The following is a 20,057-nucleotide window of genomic DNA, read 5'->3' as shown; positions in this document are numbered from 1 at the left end:
GGAAAAACTAACAAAAACAGTACAAACACTGGAGAGCCAAACACTGCGGCTGCCGTCTGCGGCGCCATCTTAGTATCCAAGTGAATATGGTTAATTCAAGATAAAAGTATCAAGGACATAAATTGTCATTAATATGCTTAATTTCAGTGCAATCCTAGAAGACATGCAAGAAGATACAATCCATGACATGTAAAAAAATAATTAAAAAATAATAATAATAATAATAAAAGTGGGTGCTCACTTTTATTATTATTATTTATTTTTTTTTATATACAATGCTGTAACAAATACAATGCTGTATTTGTGACCCTGGACCACAAAACCAGTCATAAGGGTCCATTTCTCGAAATTGAGATTTATGCATAATCTGAAAGCTGAATAAATAAGCTTTCCATTGATATTTGGCCGAGATACAACTATTTGAAAATCTGGAATCTGAAGGTGCAAAAAAAATCAAAATACTGAGAAAATCGCCTTTAAAGTTGTCCAAATGAAGTTCTTAGCAATGCATATTACTAATCAAAAATTAAGTTTTGATATATTTACAGTAGGACATTTACAAAATATCTTCATGGAACATGGATCTTTACTTTCTGCTGATACTGATTTTTTGCATTAAATTAAAATCGATAATTTTGACCCATACAACGTTTTTTTGGCTATTGCTACAAATATCCCTCAGCGACTTAAGTCTGGTTTTGTGGTCCAGGGTCACATTTATGCACATTGACTTCATTGTTGTCTGTCAATAAAAACAACAATCAAGTAATCAATAAATTATTTATATGAATATATATATATATAAAAAAAAAAAGTTGAGCACTCCACATACCATGTGAGTATAGGCTATTATTTAACAATGTAAATATATGTAGAAATAGGGCTGGGCAACATGGCCAAAAAATTATCACGATACATTTTTTCATTATCAGTTGATATCGATAATTATCACGATAAAGTTCAAATCTTTATTTATTTCAAGTTTAAATATAGATTTTTGCTCCTAAGTAAGAGTTGTAGAAAGCAGACCATTACTTGTTGTTTTAAACTACTCTTTATGGTCAGAACATGACAAACACTTCAAGTTTTTTAATTTGAAGGGGTCCTATTATGCTTTTTTCACTTTTTCAACTTTAGTTAGTCTGTAATGTTGCTGTTTGAGCATGAAAAAAGATCTGCAAAGCTACAAAGCTCAAAGTCCACTTCAAAAGGAGATATTTTATTTAACAGAAATCACTTATCAAAAACTACAATGAACGACTCATTTGGACTGCAACGCATATTTTCCAGGATTTGTGATATCACAAATATCGACGAATGGGACGAGACCTGGTTGAGCTGCACTAGAGAAGGCAACGAGTGTTATCGCTATGTCGGAGACACGCTAGCTTTCCCAAGGCAGACGAACTTCGAGTGCTTACAATCATCCGGGTTTAAATCGCGCTCAAATTGATTTGATTTTGACGCAATATTAACACTGAAGCTCGCAGGCGGCTATGGTAAGGGGCGTGACATTTCCCGACCAGGCGCCGAGTGCTGCCAATCACACCACACACTGGCCCAGCTAACCAATCACAGCACACACTGGCCCAGCTGACCAATCACAGCACATTTTGTATTTCAGAAGGCAGGCTTTCATTTGATACAGGAACTATTTGAGCCGTTCATGCCAGACTGAGAGAGAGGTGTTGTAATAATGTAAAATATGTGAAAAATAATGTGTTTTTTTTAACAACCTAGTATGATAGCCTGTTCTAGTACACCCCCAAAACAAAATCAAGACTTTGTAAAAGTGCATAATAGGACCCCTTTGATAGAAAAATTAATTTCTTAGTTTCTGGTGAGTGATATTGTTTAAATAATGACTTTGATGACACACATCTTCAGCACAGTTTGCAGTGTGGGCTGCAATATTAATAATATTACATGTTTTTGTCTCTTAGAAATGCACATTTGGCTGGAGTAATGATGCTGAAAATTCAGCTTTGCATCACATGAATAAACTACAGTTTAAAATATATATAAAAAAACAGTTATTTTAAATTGTAAAAATATAAAAAATAATATATTTGTTCCCAAAAAATATAACAAAATATTCCCAATCTGAAACGAATGCTTTAGAATTTGGCCACTGTGCTATCTTAGAAAGCTGCATAATAACGTGACCTTCTGTGTCAGTGTTCACTTAAAATGCTACCTAGTTAGGCAGCTCACTGGGTTTTGGAACAAAACCTTTCACGCTCTCCCACAGTTACACACACACATTAAAAGACCACAGTAAAATGATCCCAATATAACTGCATATGAAAAGAAAACACCAATTCATTTAAAAATACATATGAGCTCACTGCTCAAGAGAGTAGAAAAGGAGAAAGGGAAACACTTGAGAGGGAGAAATGAAAGGTTATTTTGATATATGGCCCACAAGATGTATTTGAGCTCCCTATACGGAGCACAGCATGGAGCGGCTCAGACCAAAGCCAAAAGACCACGTGTGTCTTCAAGTGCATTTCACTGTATATGTGTGCAAAGCCTCACCTGAGCCTGTCTGGTTGAGCAGTATCTCAGCAGGGTTGTGGGGCTTCAAGCCCAGGAAGGACAGTGGTGTTTTAGCCAGTCCTGGAGGAGATCGACCTAAAGCGACACAGAACACAGAAAGATATTATTCACAGTGATATCAACTTAAAACATACTTTAAGCAAGTACATCAAGGCAAATGCTTGTAGCTTGGCAAGCTTAATTTCACATATTGCTGAAATCGGAACAGGGTTGTCAATCATTTAAAAATTAACAGAATTAATTTTGTTACACTCCATCAAGCTGTTTTTGAATGCAAGAACGCATTCCGCATAACCGACTCGTTCTGTTCTGCCTTTTTCATTATGAAGGACTAGGAGAGCCACTTAAATATAAATAAATAAAGGAATCAAATCAATGTTTTTATTTTAAAAATTAAATAACTTTTTAAAATAGTCAATTAAACTGAAATATATATATTTTTAAATATTAAATTGAACAATAAAACATTTAAATTGAAACAAAGCATTAAAAACCTAAATATATATTTTTTTACAAATTGCTTTTCTTTATCCATTTGCCAGTTGAGTTGAAAAATTCCATTGGACAGTTCACATATGGAATTAGCATATAAAAAAATAATTTTAATATGCTGTTATGAGTCAGAGAGCATGATTAAATGTGTTAATATTGGCTGGTTAATGAACTGTATTAAATTAAACAGCCCTATTTCCAAAATGTGTCAGACTGCAATTCATAATGCATTATGCAATGCTGCAAGGGGTGCTACTGTATATAGTGGACCACTTGAATAACCCAACACACATCTGGTTTAATGGCACAGACAATTGAAGGTAACTCTATCACCCCCTTGAGTACTGAGGTTTGAGCAAATCATGTTCAATATGATGGTGCACTTGCAATGCATTGGCCAAGCATTCACATCTGCATTTGCGTACTTGCACAAAGTATGTTTTTGGTCCTTAGCCCTTATAATACAGATCAGTGTGTACCACTTCCATCTTCAAGGCGTCAACATTTGACAATCTTATGAAAGAGACCAATTTCCAGACCAAGAGCATTTGAGAGACTATCGTGATACACACTGAGCTTTTAAAGACATCAGACTGAGGTGGCTATTTCAGTATGTGACATGGCTGGGGAATGAGCTAATGTCTCATGCTCTGTGGCAAGGCTGTGCAAGCGCCTCTTTAAAAGAGTTAATGATGTGATTAACACTCGCTGTAACGGTGCCCAGTCAAAAGAATGAAAACAAGACAGATCATGCGGACAGAATACAACTCAGCTGAACAGATCTCGAAAATGTCACATTGAAAACATTCAAGACCTCACTACACAACGATTGCTATGAACAACAGGACGAGTGATTCAAAAACAACAAATAAACAGTGGTGCCAAGCAAAACAAGACTGGTGTGAAAACACAAATGGGGAAAATTAATGGTGATGTGGATGCAGAGCTGTGGAAAGCAGCACGCTTGAAGACAGCGAGAGTTTTGTGTTTATAAAATTGCACAAATAAAATTTGCATAATCAATTTTGTGTATTGTTGTATCCTGAAATGTGTCAGAGCATAATCTGTGGTCTAATGTGATATTGTTGTTCATGTTCTTGTTCATGATGAAATTTTATTTTATTGCTGTAATTAATTTATAGCATTAACAAGATGACCCATTGAATTAATTTTGGGAGCGATGACTGATTGAATGTATTTTTAGTCCAGTGCCTGTATATAAGATTAGTATTGACTTAGTATTGAAGTTCAGAGGCTGTCATATGTGGATTAACCATGTTGTGTATTTTCAACAGTTTCAATATGAAAAATTACTTTTATATTGATTCAATGGATTTATTGCATTTTGGGTAAAGAATGATACATTTATATAATAAATCTTTGAAAATCAAAATCTGGATTAGAATTGTTTTATGTTATTATAACCTAAAAAAGCGATGTGAAAGTTTGAAACAGAAAATAGTGGTTTTCGTCTTGCCACTTTCTTGGTGAAGAAAACACATTTTTACTCAAATTAATCAAAATGGATTTATAGCATTTTGGAACCAAACTTTTCAAATAATGATATTGAGGCATGTTCATTTCTATGCACCAATATAACATTATAAACGGCAAAATTTACCTACAAGTATTTTTACTAAAACATTTTAATACTTGAAAAAATCCTATGCGAAAAATGAAAAATGCAAACAAATTGTTGAATCAATTCAATTGAATTAATTTATTATGAATGTATTAATTGAATTATTATAAATTTCCTGAAATTTGAAATGATTCATGTAAATTAAACTTTTTTGCTATTAAAGTTTTCTACATATATTTTAATTAAACCATAACAGTTTTTTTGAACGGTAATGCAAAAGAATCAATTAATGACTTTTGATTTGATTCTTTTAAGCTGATAGTTTGACCTGAATTGAACTTACCAACTCTAACGCCAACTTACAGAGTCTTAGCGTTTTCATATTTAAGAATTATAAAACAAAGAGGGATTACAAAACTTTTCCAATGAAACTGTATTTAGAAGCTTGTAAATAAACAGCACATTATATCACCAGCAAAACCATCACAAGTATATCATGAACATTCAATATACTGTACCTCCCAGCCCTAATGTTCACTAAATATCCTGTGGTAATGTAACACAAAAGGACAGGATTTGATTGATTATGTTTTGTGTTATTGTAGGCTGAATATCTGTTTTGTTCTCTGAAGCTACATCTAGACGCTTGTGGTAGCAGAATTAGTCTGAAGAGCTTTGAACGTGAAGTGGCCTCAGGGTAAGATGTCAGCTCAAGAGGATGACTTGAATTGGTTTCAAATTAGGTGTCTGGTAAAAAAGAAATGCTGTGGAAGTCCAAGGAAAACAGAGATGCTTAACATTGTGTGTATTTAACCTTATAAAGAGGTTACAGACTTTTACAAGCAGCTTTATATTAAACCTGCAGGGACAACATGCTGGATGGGAAGATGAAGCAATAGGTTATAAAAACCTGAACTGGAGAAATTCATTTGCAAATGAAACCTGAGGCGCAAATGCGCTTGTTCTTGCATTGAGATACAATGACTGTGGAGGCGAGCATGCCCCAGAAAAACTGCTGACAAAAAGCATTTCTCAGGCCCACAGGCATTGGAAATTGCTGGGGAGCAAGTGTGAGTGGGGTCTTTCTGATCTGAGCACTTATGCCCGTCTATGAGCCAACCCAAAGTGTGTGTTATCACTCAAACGGAGGCCACACATCTTTAACGTTGAGAACATGTGAATGAACTACAGCATATGTTAACGATATCTACTGGCTCACGCAAACACCCCGAGGTAGGGTTGGATTTAAGTACAGCCAGACCTCACGTTGGCTTATAGACAGTGTGTTAATGTAATGTTAACCCTAAAGGTTCTTTTACAAAAAAAAAAAAAAAAAAAAAACACCACTATTCTGATGTGCTAATTATGAAACACAATGGCTCTGTTCCAAAACCTAGTGAGCTTTCTTGCTGTCCATCACATGCATTGCGCTAGTGCATTTTCGTTTTAAAACGGCGTTTTAAAATGTAAAGGATCCTCGTCTACACTGGCATTTTCACTGCATTTCAGAAACGATCCTCCAGCCAAACAACACAACCGAAAACGGATGTCACATGACCATTCATGCACACTGGGAATGCGTGTAAAAGTGTAAACAGGAAGTTGGTTGCTTGTCACTGGCAGGTACAACAATGAGCATAATGGTGAGGAAAAGCAAGGACGTTTTTGTTGATGATTGCTCTAAGCACAGCTCGCCTCTTGGGCATGTAGGCAGCTGTTGTATTATAAAATACTGAATTTAGCTGCACAATGGCTGCTAAAAATTACAACAAAGCCAGGAAAGTTTGCAATTCAGTCTTCATGTCACACGGTCATCAAGGATACGCAGAGCGAATGTGGGCAGCCATACCATAGTTTTTAAAAGTCTCCGTTTTGGTCCGTTTACACTGAAACACAACCCCGGCGTTTTCAAACTAAAATGGGGTCTGCAGCCTTTACGAAAGTCTCTGGTTTCGAGGGTCAAAAATGCTGGAGAAGTGTAAATGACAGGCGTAACTGTAGCAAAAGTTATGTGTTTTAAAACAAAAATGCACTAGTGTGAACGTAGCCCAAGTCTGCATCCTAACTGATCTGTGACCTCATATGTGAGCAATTTGTAACACTCCACATAGGCAGTGGTGTCATACATGTGAAATCCAACTTGCAATTGATTTTAATTGAGTTTCAATTGAGATTCATGTTTGCATTTTGCTAAGCTCATGGTAAATTTTAATAAGAATACAAACAAAATACAGTACATATTGGGTAACCCAGTTTTTAATAAGATTGAACTACTTTTATCAATACTTTTATTTACTGAATGATTTATATTTGTAATCAATACCTGCCCGCATTCTCCACCATCTCAGATTGATTATTCATAGTTTCTTGCAATGCATTTTCTCCGTGAAGGGTATAAGCAATGCTGCTTTAGAATTTGGCTTAAAGAAGGCAATAATCATGCTGATCATGTTCTGTTCTGGAATAGCATTTGTGTTAGAAGCACGCCTATGATATACACCTATGTAGGCAGTTCACTATATTTTGAAACGGAGCTTTCCTCTAAACACTGTATGATACCAATAACATCCAAATATCTGGCTGTTTGACTTTATTGTAGTTTCTTGCCATGTTTCTTTAGTTTTTTTAGAACTTTACTCTTTACTTTAAAACTATACCAATAATATCCAAACAGCTGACAGCTGGACTTCATTATAGTTTCTTGCTATGCTAAACACTTGTGTTTTCTAGATCATCAAAATGAACAAAACCTATGATCAGTGATGGTTGTGACCCTTTTAAAATTTTAACAAAGAGAGGCAGTGATTCTACAGCTCTATGGCACCCTCCTCCTCCAGCGTGGGAAACTTACTCAGATTGAAGTAAGGGGTTTGTGGCGAGACAGGGAAGGCAGGGGTTTGGGGTAGGGCCTCACCACCAGCGATCGGAGGGGGGCTGACGGGACCCCCATCCATTTCCTCAAATGCTTCTCTGTAGCTGTGCATGTGTCTCTGGAGAAAGAATGACAGGTGGACACATATTCAAATGCACAAACACATATACACCCACATTTATTTTTGGGATTAATACTAGGGGTAATATCCATGCGCTCTACCTCCTTGGGCCGCCCCCCAGGGTTCATAGCAATCGTATTGGCCAGCTCGGGTGAGATGCAGCGGATGGGGGAGCGGACCGAGCTTCCTCGGGTTAGGCTCTCATCTTGGGAAAGGTCCTCACTGATGGTCCGGCACCGTCCAGGAACTGAAGTCTCATCTGGTGACATTTCACCAGACTGAACTCCTGCCAAGAAAATTAATATATGATGTCATCTCTAACAGATACATTTTAGGGCCTGCAGAAGAACATTCATCATACCTGATATATATCCAAATGTCAAAATATTCCTTGAAGAAATCCATGGAAAACTGCCAATGAGCTCTTAAGAATTAACTCTCTGTCAAAAGCTGCACTGCCGTCCAATTTACACCACATAAAAGCCTGTTGGAACTACGAACAATGTTCTCATTCAAACAGCCTAGATTACAAAAAGCCGGAATATTAGAGAAACTCCATGGATTTAAAGGGTAATGTGTGCTTCTGGATAAAGCTCTGGAACAGCCTCAAAACAACTTTGAAGCCTATTTCATCATGTTCTGTTTGATCTCAAGAGTCTACGCTGTAAATAAAACTGTATTTGTGTAAGTCTTCTCTAGTAGGGAGGCAAAAACAGAGAACAGAAATTATTAACTAAAGGAGTATGGTAACTGAAAGCAGATGGAATGCACCTAAATTAATTTAAGTTGTTTTCTAAGAAAAAAAATCACTATTATAATTAATTAATTAATCCATTCAGTGACGTAAAATCAAAATTAAAATAGTTCAATCTAATTAACATCTAATTGGTTTACTTGATATTTATGTGTTCTGTGTATTTTTATTTTAATTATAGTATCATGACATTAGCTTAGCAATATGCTAAAGCCAAACTCCACTGCAATTGTTAGTAGAATATCATGTGCTCGTTGTGTGAGTTGCCTATCAAGAGTATTTATCTAATAGGGAGTTCAAAATAGTAAATAGAAAAAAAATAACATGAAATGAAAACAATAACATGTTAGATACCAGATATACATGCTACTAGCGACATGCTACTAGCTTCTAAGCAGAAAGACTTTCCCATAGAATTAGAGACTTTAAATGTGCACAGGCTGAAAGACTGCAATGTATTATGGTATGTGCTAGGCTTAAGCAAAGCTGATTCACTATTCACTATCAAGTTACAGATAAGAAAAAAAGAGATTTTACGGGTTCTGTGAAAGCATGTACAGCCACACACAGTTTTAAGCTCATTCAATTGGACTCAGTTTGAGAGCGAGCAAAACATTAATACAATCTGGTGGGAGTGAGTGGAATATCATGGAAACCGGGCAACAGGCTGAGCAAAATATTTACTAGCTCCCTGAGCGCGGCCTGCAATTGATACATGCGGTCAGACCACAGCTCTGACCATCAGAACCTCACGTGCACTGGGAAGCACTTCAGAGAGATTGACCACTTCCACTTCTGGACAAGTGGCCACCCTTGTTCTTAAACGTGACGTTAGCCAGACATCCAGGGTGCATTTAAACCACTTCTGTAGTGCTGCCCGCAAAACTAGCAATTCAGAACAATAGGGTAATGATGTCACAAAGGGAGGGTCTTCAAAAGGGTGCTCACACTCCATCTGCAATCTATTCACATTCCTGGATCAGACTTGTGCGGTTTCTACAACAACGTCAAACATTCGGATTCCAAAACTGACTGGTCTGGGAAGAGATGAATCCAGCGCTTGGATGTGCTGGGATATCATATGGTCTACATCCCCCAGTGTTGCTTCAGACAAGGTCGGCAGAGGAAACATACAAAACAGATGTTGTACGCCAGATCTACAGCTGTGCATGACAAACTGTGCTGTTACCTTAGTGATCACAATGTCCTAATAGATTCAAGCTGCTGTAACTGAGGTGATTCAATCAGAGAAACCATCATTTAAACCAAAACAAACTCTGTTCGATTCAAAATGCATAATGCAAGAAATAAAATTAACTATAGTCAAAATAATCAAAGCATTAGTTTTCACACTGTTATTCACTAAATGAACAAAAGGAAGAATGATATTTAATTATATTCATTAATATGCAAGAATATAAACAATATTTTATTTATATAATCACAAGACATTAACGACTGCAAAATTGTCAAATGACACATTTAACTGTCAGAGACTTAATTGCCAGATCAAAAGCATCAAAAGAACTTTTACAATGCTTCCTCATCTTATATCAATAGTAAAATCATTACAAATATATTTTGAGTTAAGGCAAATGAGAAAAAAGTTTATTCTTTTTCTGGCATAGCTTTCTCCTTTCTAAACCTCAGGGATCCAGCATGAGGTGAATAAGATATCTAATCTGAGAAGCAGGATAAACTGCTCTTTCTCTCTCCAAGGTCTCGTTTATGCCATTGTTCTATCTGTATTGGATTGGATCAGACTCAGGAGAGGTCCAAGACAAACATTCATCCTGGTACCTGGCTACTGAACACAGCCTGCATGGACCCTCGAACGGGACCGAAGACAGTCAGTGTACGAGACGTTTACTCCCCTGTGGCAGATAAGGATTGTATAATGGTCTCCAGACTCAGGGAGGATTTATTACCCTTTGTCCTTCATATAAATGCTTAAACCGAGGTAAAGGAGAGTCCTTGAATGAAGCCAGTGTCTGCTCTCCTTGTTATTGTTCCCCAGGTCTGGTAGACTGGATCTTGTGACATGGGCTCAGTTGATCCAGACAGACTGGCCTTTGTCCTGCTACTGTGTAACTTTAACTCAACACATAATACAAATGCAATTTGTTTGTAGCGGTCACCCAGCACTAAGGAGCAAACTGAAGTAATACTCTTGTTAACTGTTCTAAGCAGAAAGACTTTCCCATAGAATTAGAGACTTTAAATGTGCACAGGCTGAAAGACTGCAATGTATTATGGTATGTGCTAGGCTTAAGCAAAGCTGATTCACTATTCACTATCAAGTTACAGATAAGAAAAAAAGAGATTTTACGGGTTCTGTGAAAGCATGTACAGCCACACACAGTTTTAAGCTCATTCAATTGGACTCAGTTTGAGAGCGAGCAAAACATTAATACAATCTGGTGGGAGTGAGTGGAATATCATGGAAACCGGGCAACAGGCTGAGCAAAATATTTACTAGCTCCCTGAGCGCGGCCTGCAATTGATACATGCGGTCAGACCACAGCTCTGACCATCAGAACCTCACGTGCACTGGGAAGCACTTCAGAGAGATTGACCACTTCCACTTCTGGACAAGTGGCCACCCTTGTTCTTAAACGTGACGTTAGCCAGACATCCAGGGTGCATTTAAACCACTTCTGTAGTGCTGCCCGCAAAACTAGCAATTCAGAACAATAGGGTAATGATGTCACAAAGGGAGGGTCTTCAAAAGGGTGCTCACACTCCATCTGCAATCTATTCACATTCCTGGATTAGACTCATGCGGTTTCTACGACAATGTCAAACATTCAAATTCCAAAACTGACTGGTCTGGGAAGCGATGAATCCAGCACTTGGATGTGCAGGGATATCATATGGTCTATATCCCCCAGTGTCACTTCAGACAAGGTCGGGAGAGGAAACATGCAAAACAGATGTAGTGTGCCAGATCTACAGCTGTGCATGACAAACTGTGCTGTTACCTTAGTGATCACAATGTCCTAATAGATTCAAGCTGCTGTAACTGAGGTGATTCAATCAGAGAAACCATCATTTAAACCAAAACAAACTCTGTTCGATTCAAAATGCATAATGCAAGAAATAAAATTAACTATAGTCAAAATAATCAAAGCATTAGTTTTCACACTGTTATTCACTAAATGAACAAAAGGAAGAATGATATTTAATTATATTCATTAATATGCAAGAATATAAACAATATTTTATTTATATAATCACAAGACATTAACGACTGCAAAATTGTCAAATGACACATTTAACTGTCAGAGACTTAATTGCCAGATCAAAAGCATCAAAAGCACTTTTACAATGCTTCCTCATCTTATATCAATAGTAAAATCATTACAAATATATTTTGAGTTAAGGCAAATGAGAAAAAGGTTTATTCTTTTTCTGGCATAGCTTTCTCCTTTCTAAACCTCAGGGATCCAGCATGAGGTGAATAAGATATCTAATCTGAGAAGCAGGATAAACTGCTCTTTCTCTCTCCAAGGTCTCGTTTATGCCATTGTTCTATCTGTATTGGATTGGATCAGACTCAGGAGAGGTCCAAGACAAACATTCATCCTGGTACCTGGCTACTGAACACAGCCTGCATGGACCCTCGAACGGGACCGAAGACAGTCAGTGTACGAGACGTTTACTCCCCTGTGGCAGATAAGGATTGTATAATGGTCTCCAGACTCAGGGAGGATTTATTACCCTTTGTCCTTCATATAAATGCTTAAACCGAGGTAAAGGAGAGTCCTTGAATGAAGCCAGTGTCTGCTCTCCTTGTTATTGTTCCCCAGGTCTGGTAGACTGGATCTTGTGACATGGGCTCAGTTGATCCAGACAGACTGGCCTTTGTCCTGCTACTGTGTAACTTTAACTCAACACATAATACAAATGCAATTTGTTTGTAGCGGTCACCCAGCACTAAGGAGCAAACTGAAGTAATACTCTTGTTAACTGTTATTTCACCCAAACAAGGTGAAATTCCAACACAGGTTAATGGTTAAGGACGAGTGTTAAATTAGTGAGGGAGATAAAAGAGTAGGGCTGCACGATAAATCGAAATGGAATCGAGATCGCAATTCGACAGAAGCTGCGATTGTCATGCGTATATTTCAGTGAAGCACGGTTCTGTGATCAGCAGTAAATCTCCATCCAAAGGCCAGAGGGCGCTCTCGAGCTGAAACTCCAAATATGCCCCGAAGAAGTAATCCAGGAAATGCCTATTGCTGCAGCTGAATAAACAGATTCAACTGCTTTCATTGATTCAACGTGACTAATATACACACGACTACGGCAATAGATAGGTTTATCTGAGTTCTTATTATTATAATTTTCATTCAAATAAAGTATATTTATAATGCAATGCCTTTATCACTGTTTAAATACTATGAAATATGTTGTGTGCCATATTCTGTGTAAGAAGCCACATCATCTCACAGAAGGATTTATTTCAAACACTCGACTGACGTTATGAAGTGAGTTTGGAGTAAAAATATGTTATTAAATGTGGTATTTTCACATGCTTTCAGATGGAGCAGCATTTACTTCACAGAGCCGTAGCTCACTGAGAAGCTATGCAAACAGCTGTCATTATCGCAAACGATTTCTTCGATTTCAGAATTGCGCAATAAAATTGTCTGTGATGTTTTTGCATAACTTGTCAGTGAACTACGGCTATGTGTAGTAAATTCTGCTCCATCTGAAAGCATGTGATGATGATTTCCTGCTGATTACAGAACCGGCATTACTAACAAATTTCGCATGACAATCACATTCGATTAATCGTGCAGCCCTATAAAGGAGAGAAATTAAAATAGAGCAAATAGTGAAAGAAATAGGAAATGGGAGACTTTATTCTTCCTAATTACTATTACTTGCCACAGTTTACTCCTTTGTTAAAGATATTTATCCCAAAATTAAAACTGTGTCATCATTTACTCTCATGTCATTCCAAACCTGTATGCCTTTTTTCTTTGTGGATCACAAAATATTTGTTTGTGATTGTTTCAATTGTTTTCATCAATACTACGAAAATAAATGGGGTCCAAAACAACACTGTACTCCATTGTTTTTTTAAATATCTTCTTTTGTGTTTCACAGAAGTCATACAGGTTTGGAACAACATGAAAATGAGTAAATGATGAAAGAACTTTCATTTTTAGGTGAACTATGCCTTTACATTTACATTAGTTCACACACTTTTTATTTTATTCTATTTTATATTATTTTATTATTTTATTTTATCCAATTCGAATTTAGTAACAACTATCTGTTTTATAATAACAATTACAAGTACAATATTAATAAAATAAAATACAAAATAATAATAAAATAAAATAAAATACTATTTAAAAAAAAATATCCGGCAGTTTTATAAAAGCAAGTGCTCTCATTGATATAAATCAAGGCACAATAGTTAATTTTCGCTGCTAGAGGGCGCGTATTAAAAATAAACAAATAGACAAAGGTGTAGTTTGATGACGCCATGACTGAGTGTGGAATCATGGGAGTTGTGGTCTTCAACCCCACAGCCGATGCAATCCGACGGGACTCAGGCAGAAATCATGTTCATGGATGAGCTAATGATTTATTAACGTAGTAGAATGAAGCAGGGTGAGGCTAAAAGTCGTCGAAGCGAAACGAGGCCGCTGAACGAGCGTGACACGGCTCGAAAGCAGCTGAGCTTTTATTATGCCACAGTTGAGCGCTTCCGCTCCTTCCAATTTAGCCTGCAACAAAACAAGACTGGGACAACAAACAACTCTTATGTGCTGCCATTATTCTAAAATCATCGAAAATGAGAGGACCTAAGCTTCCAGGAAAATCTTCCTAAACTTTCAAGCTGAACAGATAATGTTGACAGAAAAAAATGCACTGCCCCAAAGCAGCCCTCAGTTGTTTTGTCACTTCTCCAGATGTAATGTACAAATGTTCGGTTTGGGCTTGGCACAAAAAAGAAATGTGGTCTGATATTGAGGCTTGAGCCAGAAGCACTTTGGACAAAGCGTTCGTTGTGATCTCACAGTTCTTATGTCAACGCCAACAAAGAAACTCCACCAAAAAAGGCACAGCCTTGAGTGTAAAAGGCAAGTTCTCAAGACAAGCTTAACTCAAGCACTCAAGACAAGCATGGAGATGTTTTCCTTTACTATATTTCCCTTGATAGCTTGTTTCAATTCGCATTCTGTATACAGTGGGTACGGAAAGTATTCAGACCCCCTTAAAATTTTCACTCTTAACAATATTGCAGCCATTTGCTAAAATCATTCAAGTTAAGTTTTTTTCCTCATTAATGTACACACAGCACCCCATATTGACAGAAAAACACAGAATTGTTGACATTTTTGCAGATTTATTAAAAAAGAAAAACTGAAATATCACATGGTCCTAAGTATTCAGACCCTTTGCTGTGACACTCAAATATTTAACTCAGGTGCTGTCAAAAAATGAACTTAAATGATTTTAGCAAATGGCTGCAATATAACAAAGAGTGAAAAATTTAAGGGGGTCTGAATACTTTTCGTACCCACTGTACATAAAAATATGCATGAGTAATTTAGCCTGATGTTTAAAAGTCTTGGCTGGTTATTGCCCAAGGAATGATTAATGTATCATTACTATTGTACCTTTGAATAAGTAAACTGACTCTGAGAACTCTGAAAGAAGTATTTTAAAGTTGATCTTACCAGCTACACGGTGAGCTACAAGACCATCCAATTTGTAGTTGGCATCTTCCGGTTCAGACTCTTTAGGCAGAGGGGATGAGGAGGCAGAATAGCTACGCTGGCTCTCCTGGGGCTCAGGGGCCTGGGACGTGGTACTTGAGGGGTAAATGTTGAGGGGTTTCAAATGGAGAACTCCAAAGGCGGAGGAAGGCACTGTGGACTGGGACATTGGAGCCTGACCTTCTGCCTTTGAAAGGAATGCAGCATGCTGGGATATGGCTGTGGGTCTCTGCTGGTTCATGGTGGGTTGTGGAGGCTCTGTGGCTACCTGTTGAAAGGTCGAAGGGTATCCCCCCGAAGAGACTCCACCACTGCCATGAATGGCTGCGTCAGCTTGGTAGGACGGCCGTGCTTGGGTTTGAGAAAAAGATGGTTGGGTGGTGACCACTCCATCGTCTCCAGATGGGGCACTATGGGACTTGGGGACTTGAGTAAGTGCTGGGTCAAGGTCCTGCATCAGCATGTTGAGTGCTTCAATGGACTGTTCAATGTCTTGCTGAGATGCCATGTGAGGAAACTCCGGAAGGCTGTGGGATTGCAATACAGGGTTGAAGGTGACCCCATCTGTGACAGGGACCTCAGGAACACCATATTGTTGCCACACATTCAGTCCCCTCTGCACTGCATCCCTACTGCTGGTCGTGCGTGTGGGAGCTTTGGGCATGTAATTCTGCTCTGTGGTCGGGGTTGCCCCTAATGATTGAGATCGGTAGATGTTGCCATTCTGGTTGGCATAGTCACTAGATGATCTTAAGTGCTCTTGGACAGATGAGGAGCTGTGGACTTTGGGCTCTGGTATTTTCTCATGGACGCCCTTCTCCAAGTCATGTTGTGCATCTTGTCCATTGATGACCGTCTCTGACTGATAGTATAGATCTGCTGGAGTGGCTCTGCCCTCAAAAGATGAGATGGTTCCGAGACTGTCCACACTGTTCCCTTCCTGACTGTTGGGCAGGTCATCATCGAGGATATCTGTCTCACGGTCTATGTTGTTGTGTCCATTGACATGAACCTGGGCGGGGACAAGGTGTAGGACTCCACCGCCTACGCTGCCAGAGCTGTTTTGGTAACCTGTGCGATGCATTGGTGCTTCCAAACCACTGAGCAACTGGTCCAGCTCCTGTTTTTCCTCTGGGCTAAGGGGCTGGGAGGACGGCTGACTCACCAAGGCCAGCTGATGGCTGGCTTCATCCGTGCGGTCGGTTTTGATGGAAGCAGTGGAATTGCCAGAGTCACTGCTTACAGACAAGGCGTGGTCAACTGGTGGTAGAGTGGGGTCTACAGCAGGTAAAGTGTGATCGACAGTGGCTGGGACACCATTGGTTGTGACCCCTCCCTCAAGAGACTCTTTCTTCCGAACCTTAGCGTAGAGACTACCATCCAATGGACCTTGTGTGTGAATAACGTCTGTAGAAGTCAAAAAGAAAAATGGAATGTATTAATAAATTTAGATATTTCATATATACACATAAAAGCAATAAGCAACTTCACATTGTGACTAAGAATACCAAGTTATAAACTTAATTTTGTAATTTATGTGTCACATAACTCAATTATATTATTAGGTCCTACCAACTACCAAACTACTAGCTAGCAACAGCATGCATTAACATGCTGAATAGTGAATACTCATTGAGCACATAATTCATGTATCCATCCAAGCAAAAGCTACAAAATCTATTCTAAATCCCAACATAACTGGACATTAAACACTATTATAGTTTAAAACTCTTATTCAAAAAAGCTTACAGTAACACTTAATTTCAACATTTACTCTCTCATACAGTCCTTATTAAGTCCTATACAAAGCATGAAGAGAACTAAAATCCCTTGCCCAGTTTCAGTTAAAGGGATACTTCACCCAAAATTATGTTTTGGACCCTATTTACTTTCATTGTATGAACAAAAAAAACACAAAATATCAGTTTTTGTGTCACACAGAAGAAACTCATAGAGGTTTAGAATGACATGAAGATGAGTAAATGATAAAAACATTTTTTAAATCTCTTTAATGGCAACAAAAATTATTCATTATTGGAGAAAAGGGATGTTAACCCCTTGCTCATAGTCGACTACTGAGATACATGTGATTGTTTTTAAGCACATAAAAACTTATGGAGTGAGCACTCAGTTTGTCAAACGAGCAACTTTTTGAAAGTCAGGCGGATTCTCTTCCTAAAACATGCACGTGTACTCACACATGCAACGAACGGCAGCTCCACCTCATGCAGTGAGTCAGTGTGTGCCTCTCATGAGAGTCCCAGTCCAAGCAAGTGACTCACCAGTGGAAAAATCACCACATACAGGATTGGAGGCATTTCCTGTCTCCTTGCAATTGTAGCATCATTTCCTATACTCACACATTAATATACACATGTTTGGACACTTACACAAAAACATAACACGCCTATTTTAGGGTTGCTGTGTCAATGTATCTTTGGCTCTTAACAATCAGTGTCTTGTTTCCCTGTGGTCATGCATTTTAATAACAGACTGTAACTGTTTTCTGGCTTTCCAAAACCACTAAGCCACTGTTTGACAGTTCACTCTGCATTGGCCTTTTGATATCAACAATGCATTGCAATCCCAGAAAAAAAAAAGAGCTGTGTACTGTTCACTGTGCTTGAGAGAATGAGACAGCCTCAAAACCACAGATTGTGACAAAATGTCATTCATTCAGATAAAGCCAGCCTGAAACACACACGCAGAGTTTCCCATGGTGTCTTAATGCAGGATCTGTAGAGCCGCAAATCTGATAATACAGCTGGGAAAAGTGGGCACATTACTCTGGACTCTGCTGTGCTGTTTTTTTTTTTTTGACACTCAATAGCACTAACAGCTGAAGACGAGAGACTGTGACTCCCTAGTCATGAACAATTGGACTTGTGACTATTGGCATAAAGCAGGGGTTCTCAACTCTGGCCCTCAAGGTCCACTTTCCTGCAGAGTTTAGCTTCAAACTCTCCTGCCTGTGACTTTCTAGTAATCCTGAAGACTTTAATCAGCTTGTTTAGATATTTTTGTTTTATTTTTAAGTGCCAATTAGAGTTATATTATCTGAAATAGATGGTACCACAATAAATACAGCAAGAAAATGTTTGTTATCATATAATGCTGCAGACGTATTAGCCCATGACTTGCTAGTGGAACTCCGTATACATTTTGTAAATTTGTAGAATTTCTAGTAGTACATATAGATGGGTCATTCTATGAAATGCTTTTTTTCCAGTTTGCTAAAAGTGTTTGTAAAAGTTTATTTTTGTACAATTGTAAACATTCTAGCATGATAATGTGCTTAAGTGTTAATAAATTGTATTGCGCTATCTCAATTAAATAAATACATTTTAATATAGAATGAGATTATTCAGAAAGGTAACCGGGTTAATATTTTAGTTACATTTCACATTTCAAGCCTTGAAAACAAGGTGTTGAGAAAGAGGTTCTTTGAAAAATAATTGAATCCAGATTATTTCACAAACATGACAGAAAACTAAGTGAAATGCACAGTGAATATCTAGTTTACTTGCTCCTAAGTGCCTCAAAAAATTATTTCCAAAGTACGATGCTACTAACCTGCTAAACTATGACTTCCAGTGCTTTTCAATCAGCGACCAGTATGCATGCATCACATGGCCTGCGAACAGACTCTGGGCGATTTGAGGCTAACAGCTCCCTCAAGATCCTTAAAAATAGACATCCCGGGTTACCTCAAGAGACCTGTTGACCTTTAGGTTGTAGATGTCTGCTTGCAACAAATTCAATGATCACCTTTGACCCTGTGTCACATGCAGCTATGTGACCTACTGGTTTGACTAGGGGGTTAAACACAAGAGTACACAAGCTGATGTCTGTCAAAAGCTGCCAGTCTTGATGTTCGTTGTTGCACATCGAAAGTAAATTGGTGCATTGACCAGAAGAAACACTACCAAGTTCAGCATAATATTCAGCATATTAGAAGGAGTCTAATGACTGGAGTAATGGCTGCGGAAAATTCAGCTTTGCATCACAGGAATAAATTACATTTTAAAAGACATTCACATAGAAAACAGCTATTTTAAATTGTAATTTTATTTCACAATATTACTGTTTTTACTGTATTTTTGTAAAATAAATGCAGCTCGTCAGCAAAAAACACTAAAATCATACAGTCCCCGAACTATATAGATATTGCTAAATAATTTACACCGCCGCATTAACATGAGCAGCTACCTATTAGTCAGTTTGGATACTGTATAAAGATTGGGAACATTACTTGCTTTTTGACATCCCTAAATCTGCATAAACCAAACTTTGCAGGAGTGAATTCAGATGTTTCTCCTCTGTGAGACCAGGCCTAGGGCCAGAATTTTCCTTTTATAACATAACGTGGAAAAAATTAGCTTTTCTCCCCCATTCTTCCCCTCCAGAGTTCCCCCTAACAAACCCTCAGCTGTTTCAAACATCTCCCAGAGTTCTAGTACTCCAAAATAACGCCCACCACGGAGGAGAGGGGCACCTCGTATAAACCTCTCAGCAGGTTAAAACTTTCATGACATGAGAATGATCATCTCAGATTAGCCGAACAGATCTCATGTTTTATTTGCACCTTAAAAACACCTCACGACTTAATATACTGACATCAGAGGAGCTGTCGCTGTCATTAGAATCTGGCATCTTGATGTGGAATCAGACACGCCTCTTTCTTGAAAAAGCAATCGCTTTCTATTTCGGCGCGCTTTTTATCACCTGTTCGCAGACACGGGTGATATCACATCATGAGCAGCTTGTGTTTATCACCCATAAAATCATCACACATAAAAATAGCAGGATGTGAACACATGCTAAAGTGCTTTAGATGTTTTTCAAAGCACCAAAAGAACCACAAGATGATGTTCCTACCTGCCTTAGTGCACAGCTCTGTAAGTGTCCAAAAAGAAAGAAAGTTTTGAAAAGTCTCT

The 20,057-nt window shown here is 38.1% G+C and overlaps 1 protein-coding gene across 1 annotated transcript in view; it reads right to left on the bottom strand.

The window, feature by feature from the left end:
- Window positions 1–20,057, bottom strand: part of LOC107571409 (tensin-3-like) — a 111,635-nt gene that overhangs the window by 8,499 nt on the left and 83,079 nt on the right. The window contains exons 16-19 of the mRNA XM_016257733.1: window positions 15,082–16,527; window positions 7,728–7,912; window positions 7,485–7,623; window positions 2,539–2,634 (exon numbers count right to left, since the gene is read on the bottom strand). Of these exons, the coding sequence (XP_016113219.1) occupies window positions 2,539–2,634; window positions 7,485–7,623; window positions 7,728–7,912; window positions 15,082–16,527 (1,866 nt within the window). The remainder of the gene's footprint in view (window positions 1–2,538; window positions 2,635–7,484; window positions 7,624–7,727; window positions 7,913–15,081; window positions 16,528–20,057) is intronic.

Source organism: Sinocyclocheilus grahami, unplaced genomic scaffold, assembly GCF_001515645.1.
Source record: "Sinocyclocheilus grahami isolate Dianchi unplaced genomic scaffold, SAMN03320097.WGS_v1.1 scaffold1591.1, whole genome shotgun sequence".
In the NCBI taxonomy this organism is placed as follows: domain Eukaryota; kingdom Metazoa; phylum Chordata; class Actinopteri; order Cypriniformes; family Cyprinidae; genus Sinocyclocheilus; species Sinocyclocheilus grahami.
This window is presented reverse-complemented; position numbering and strand designations above follow the sequence as displayed.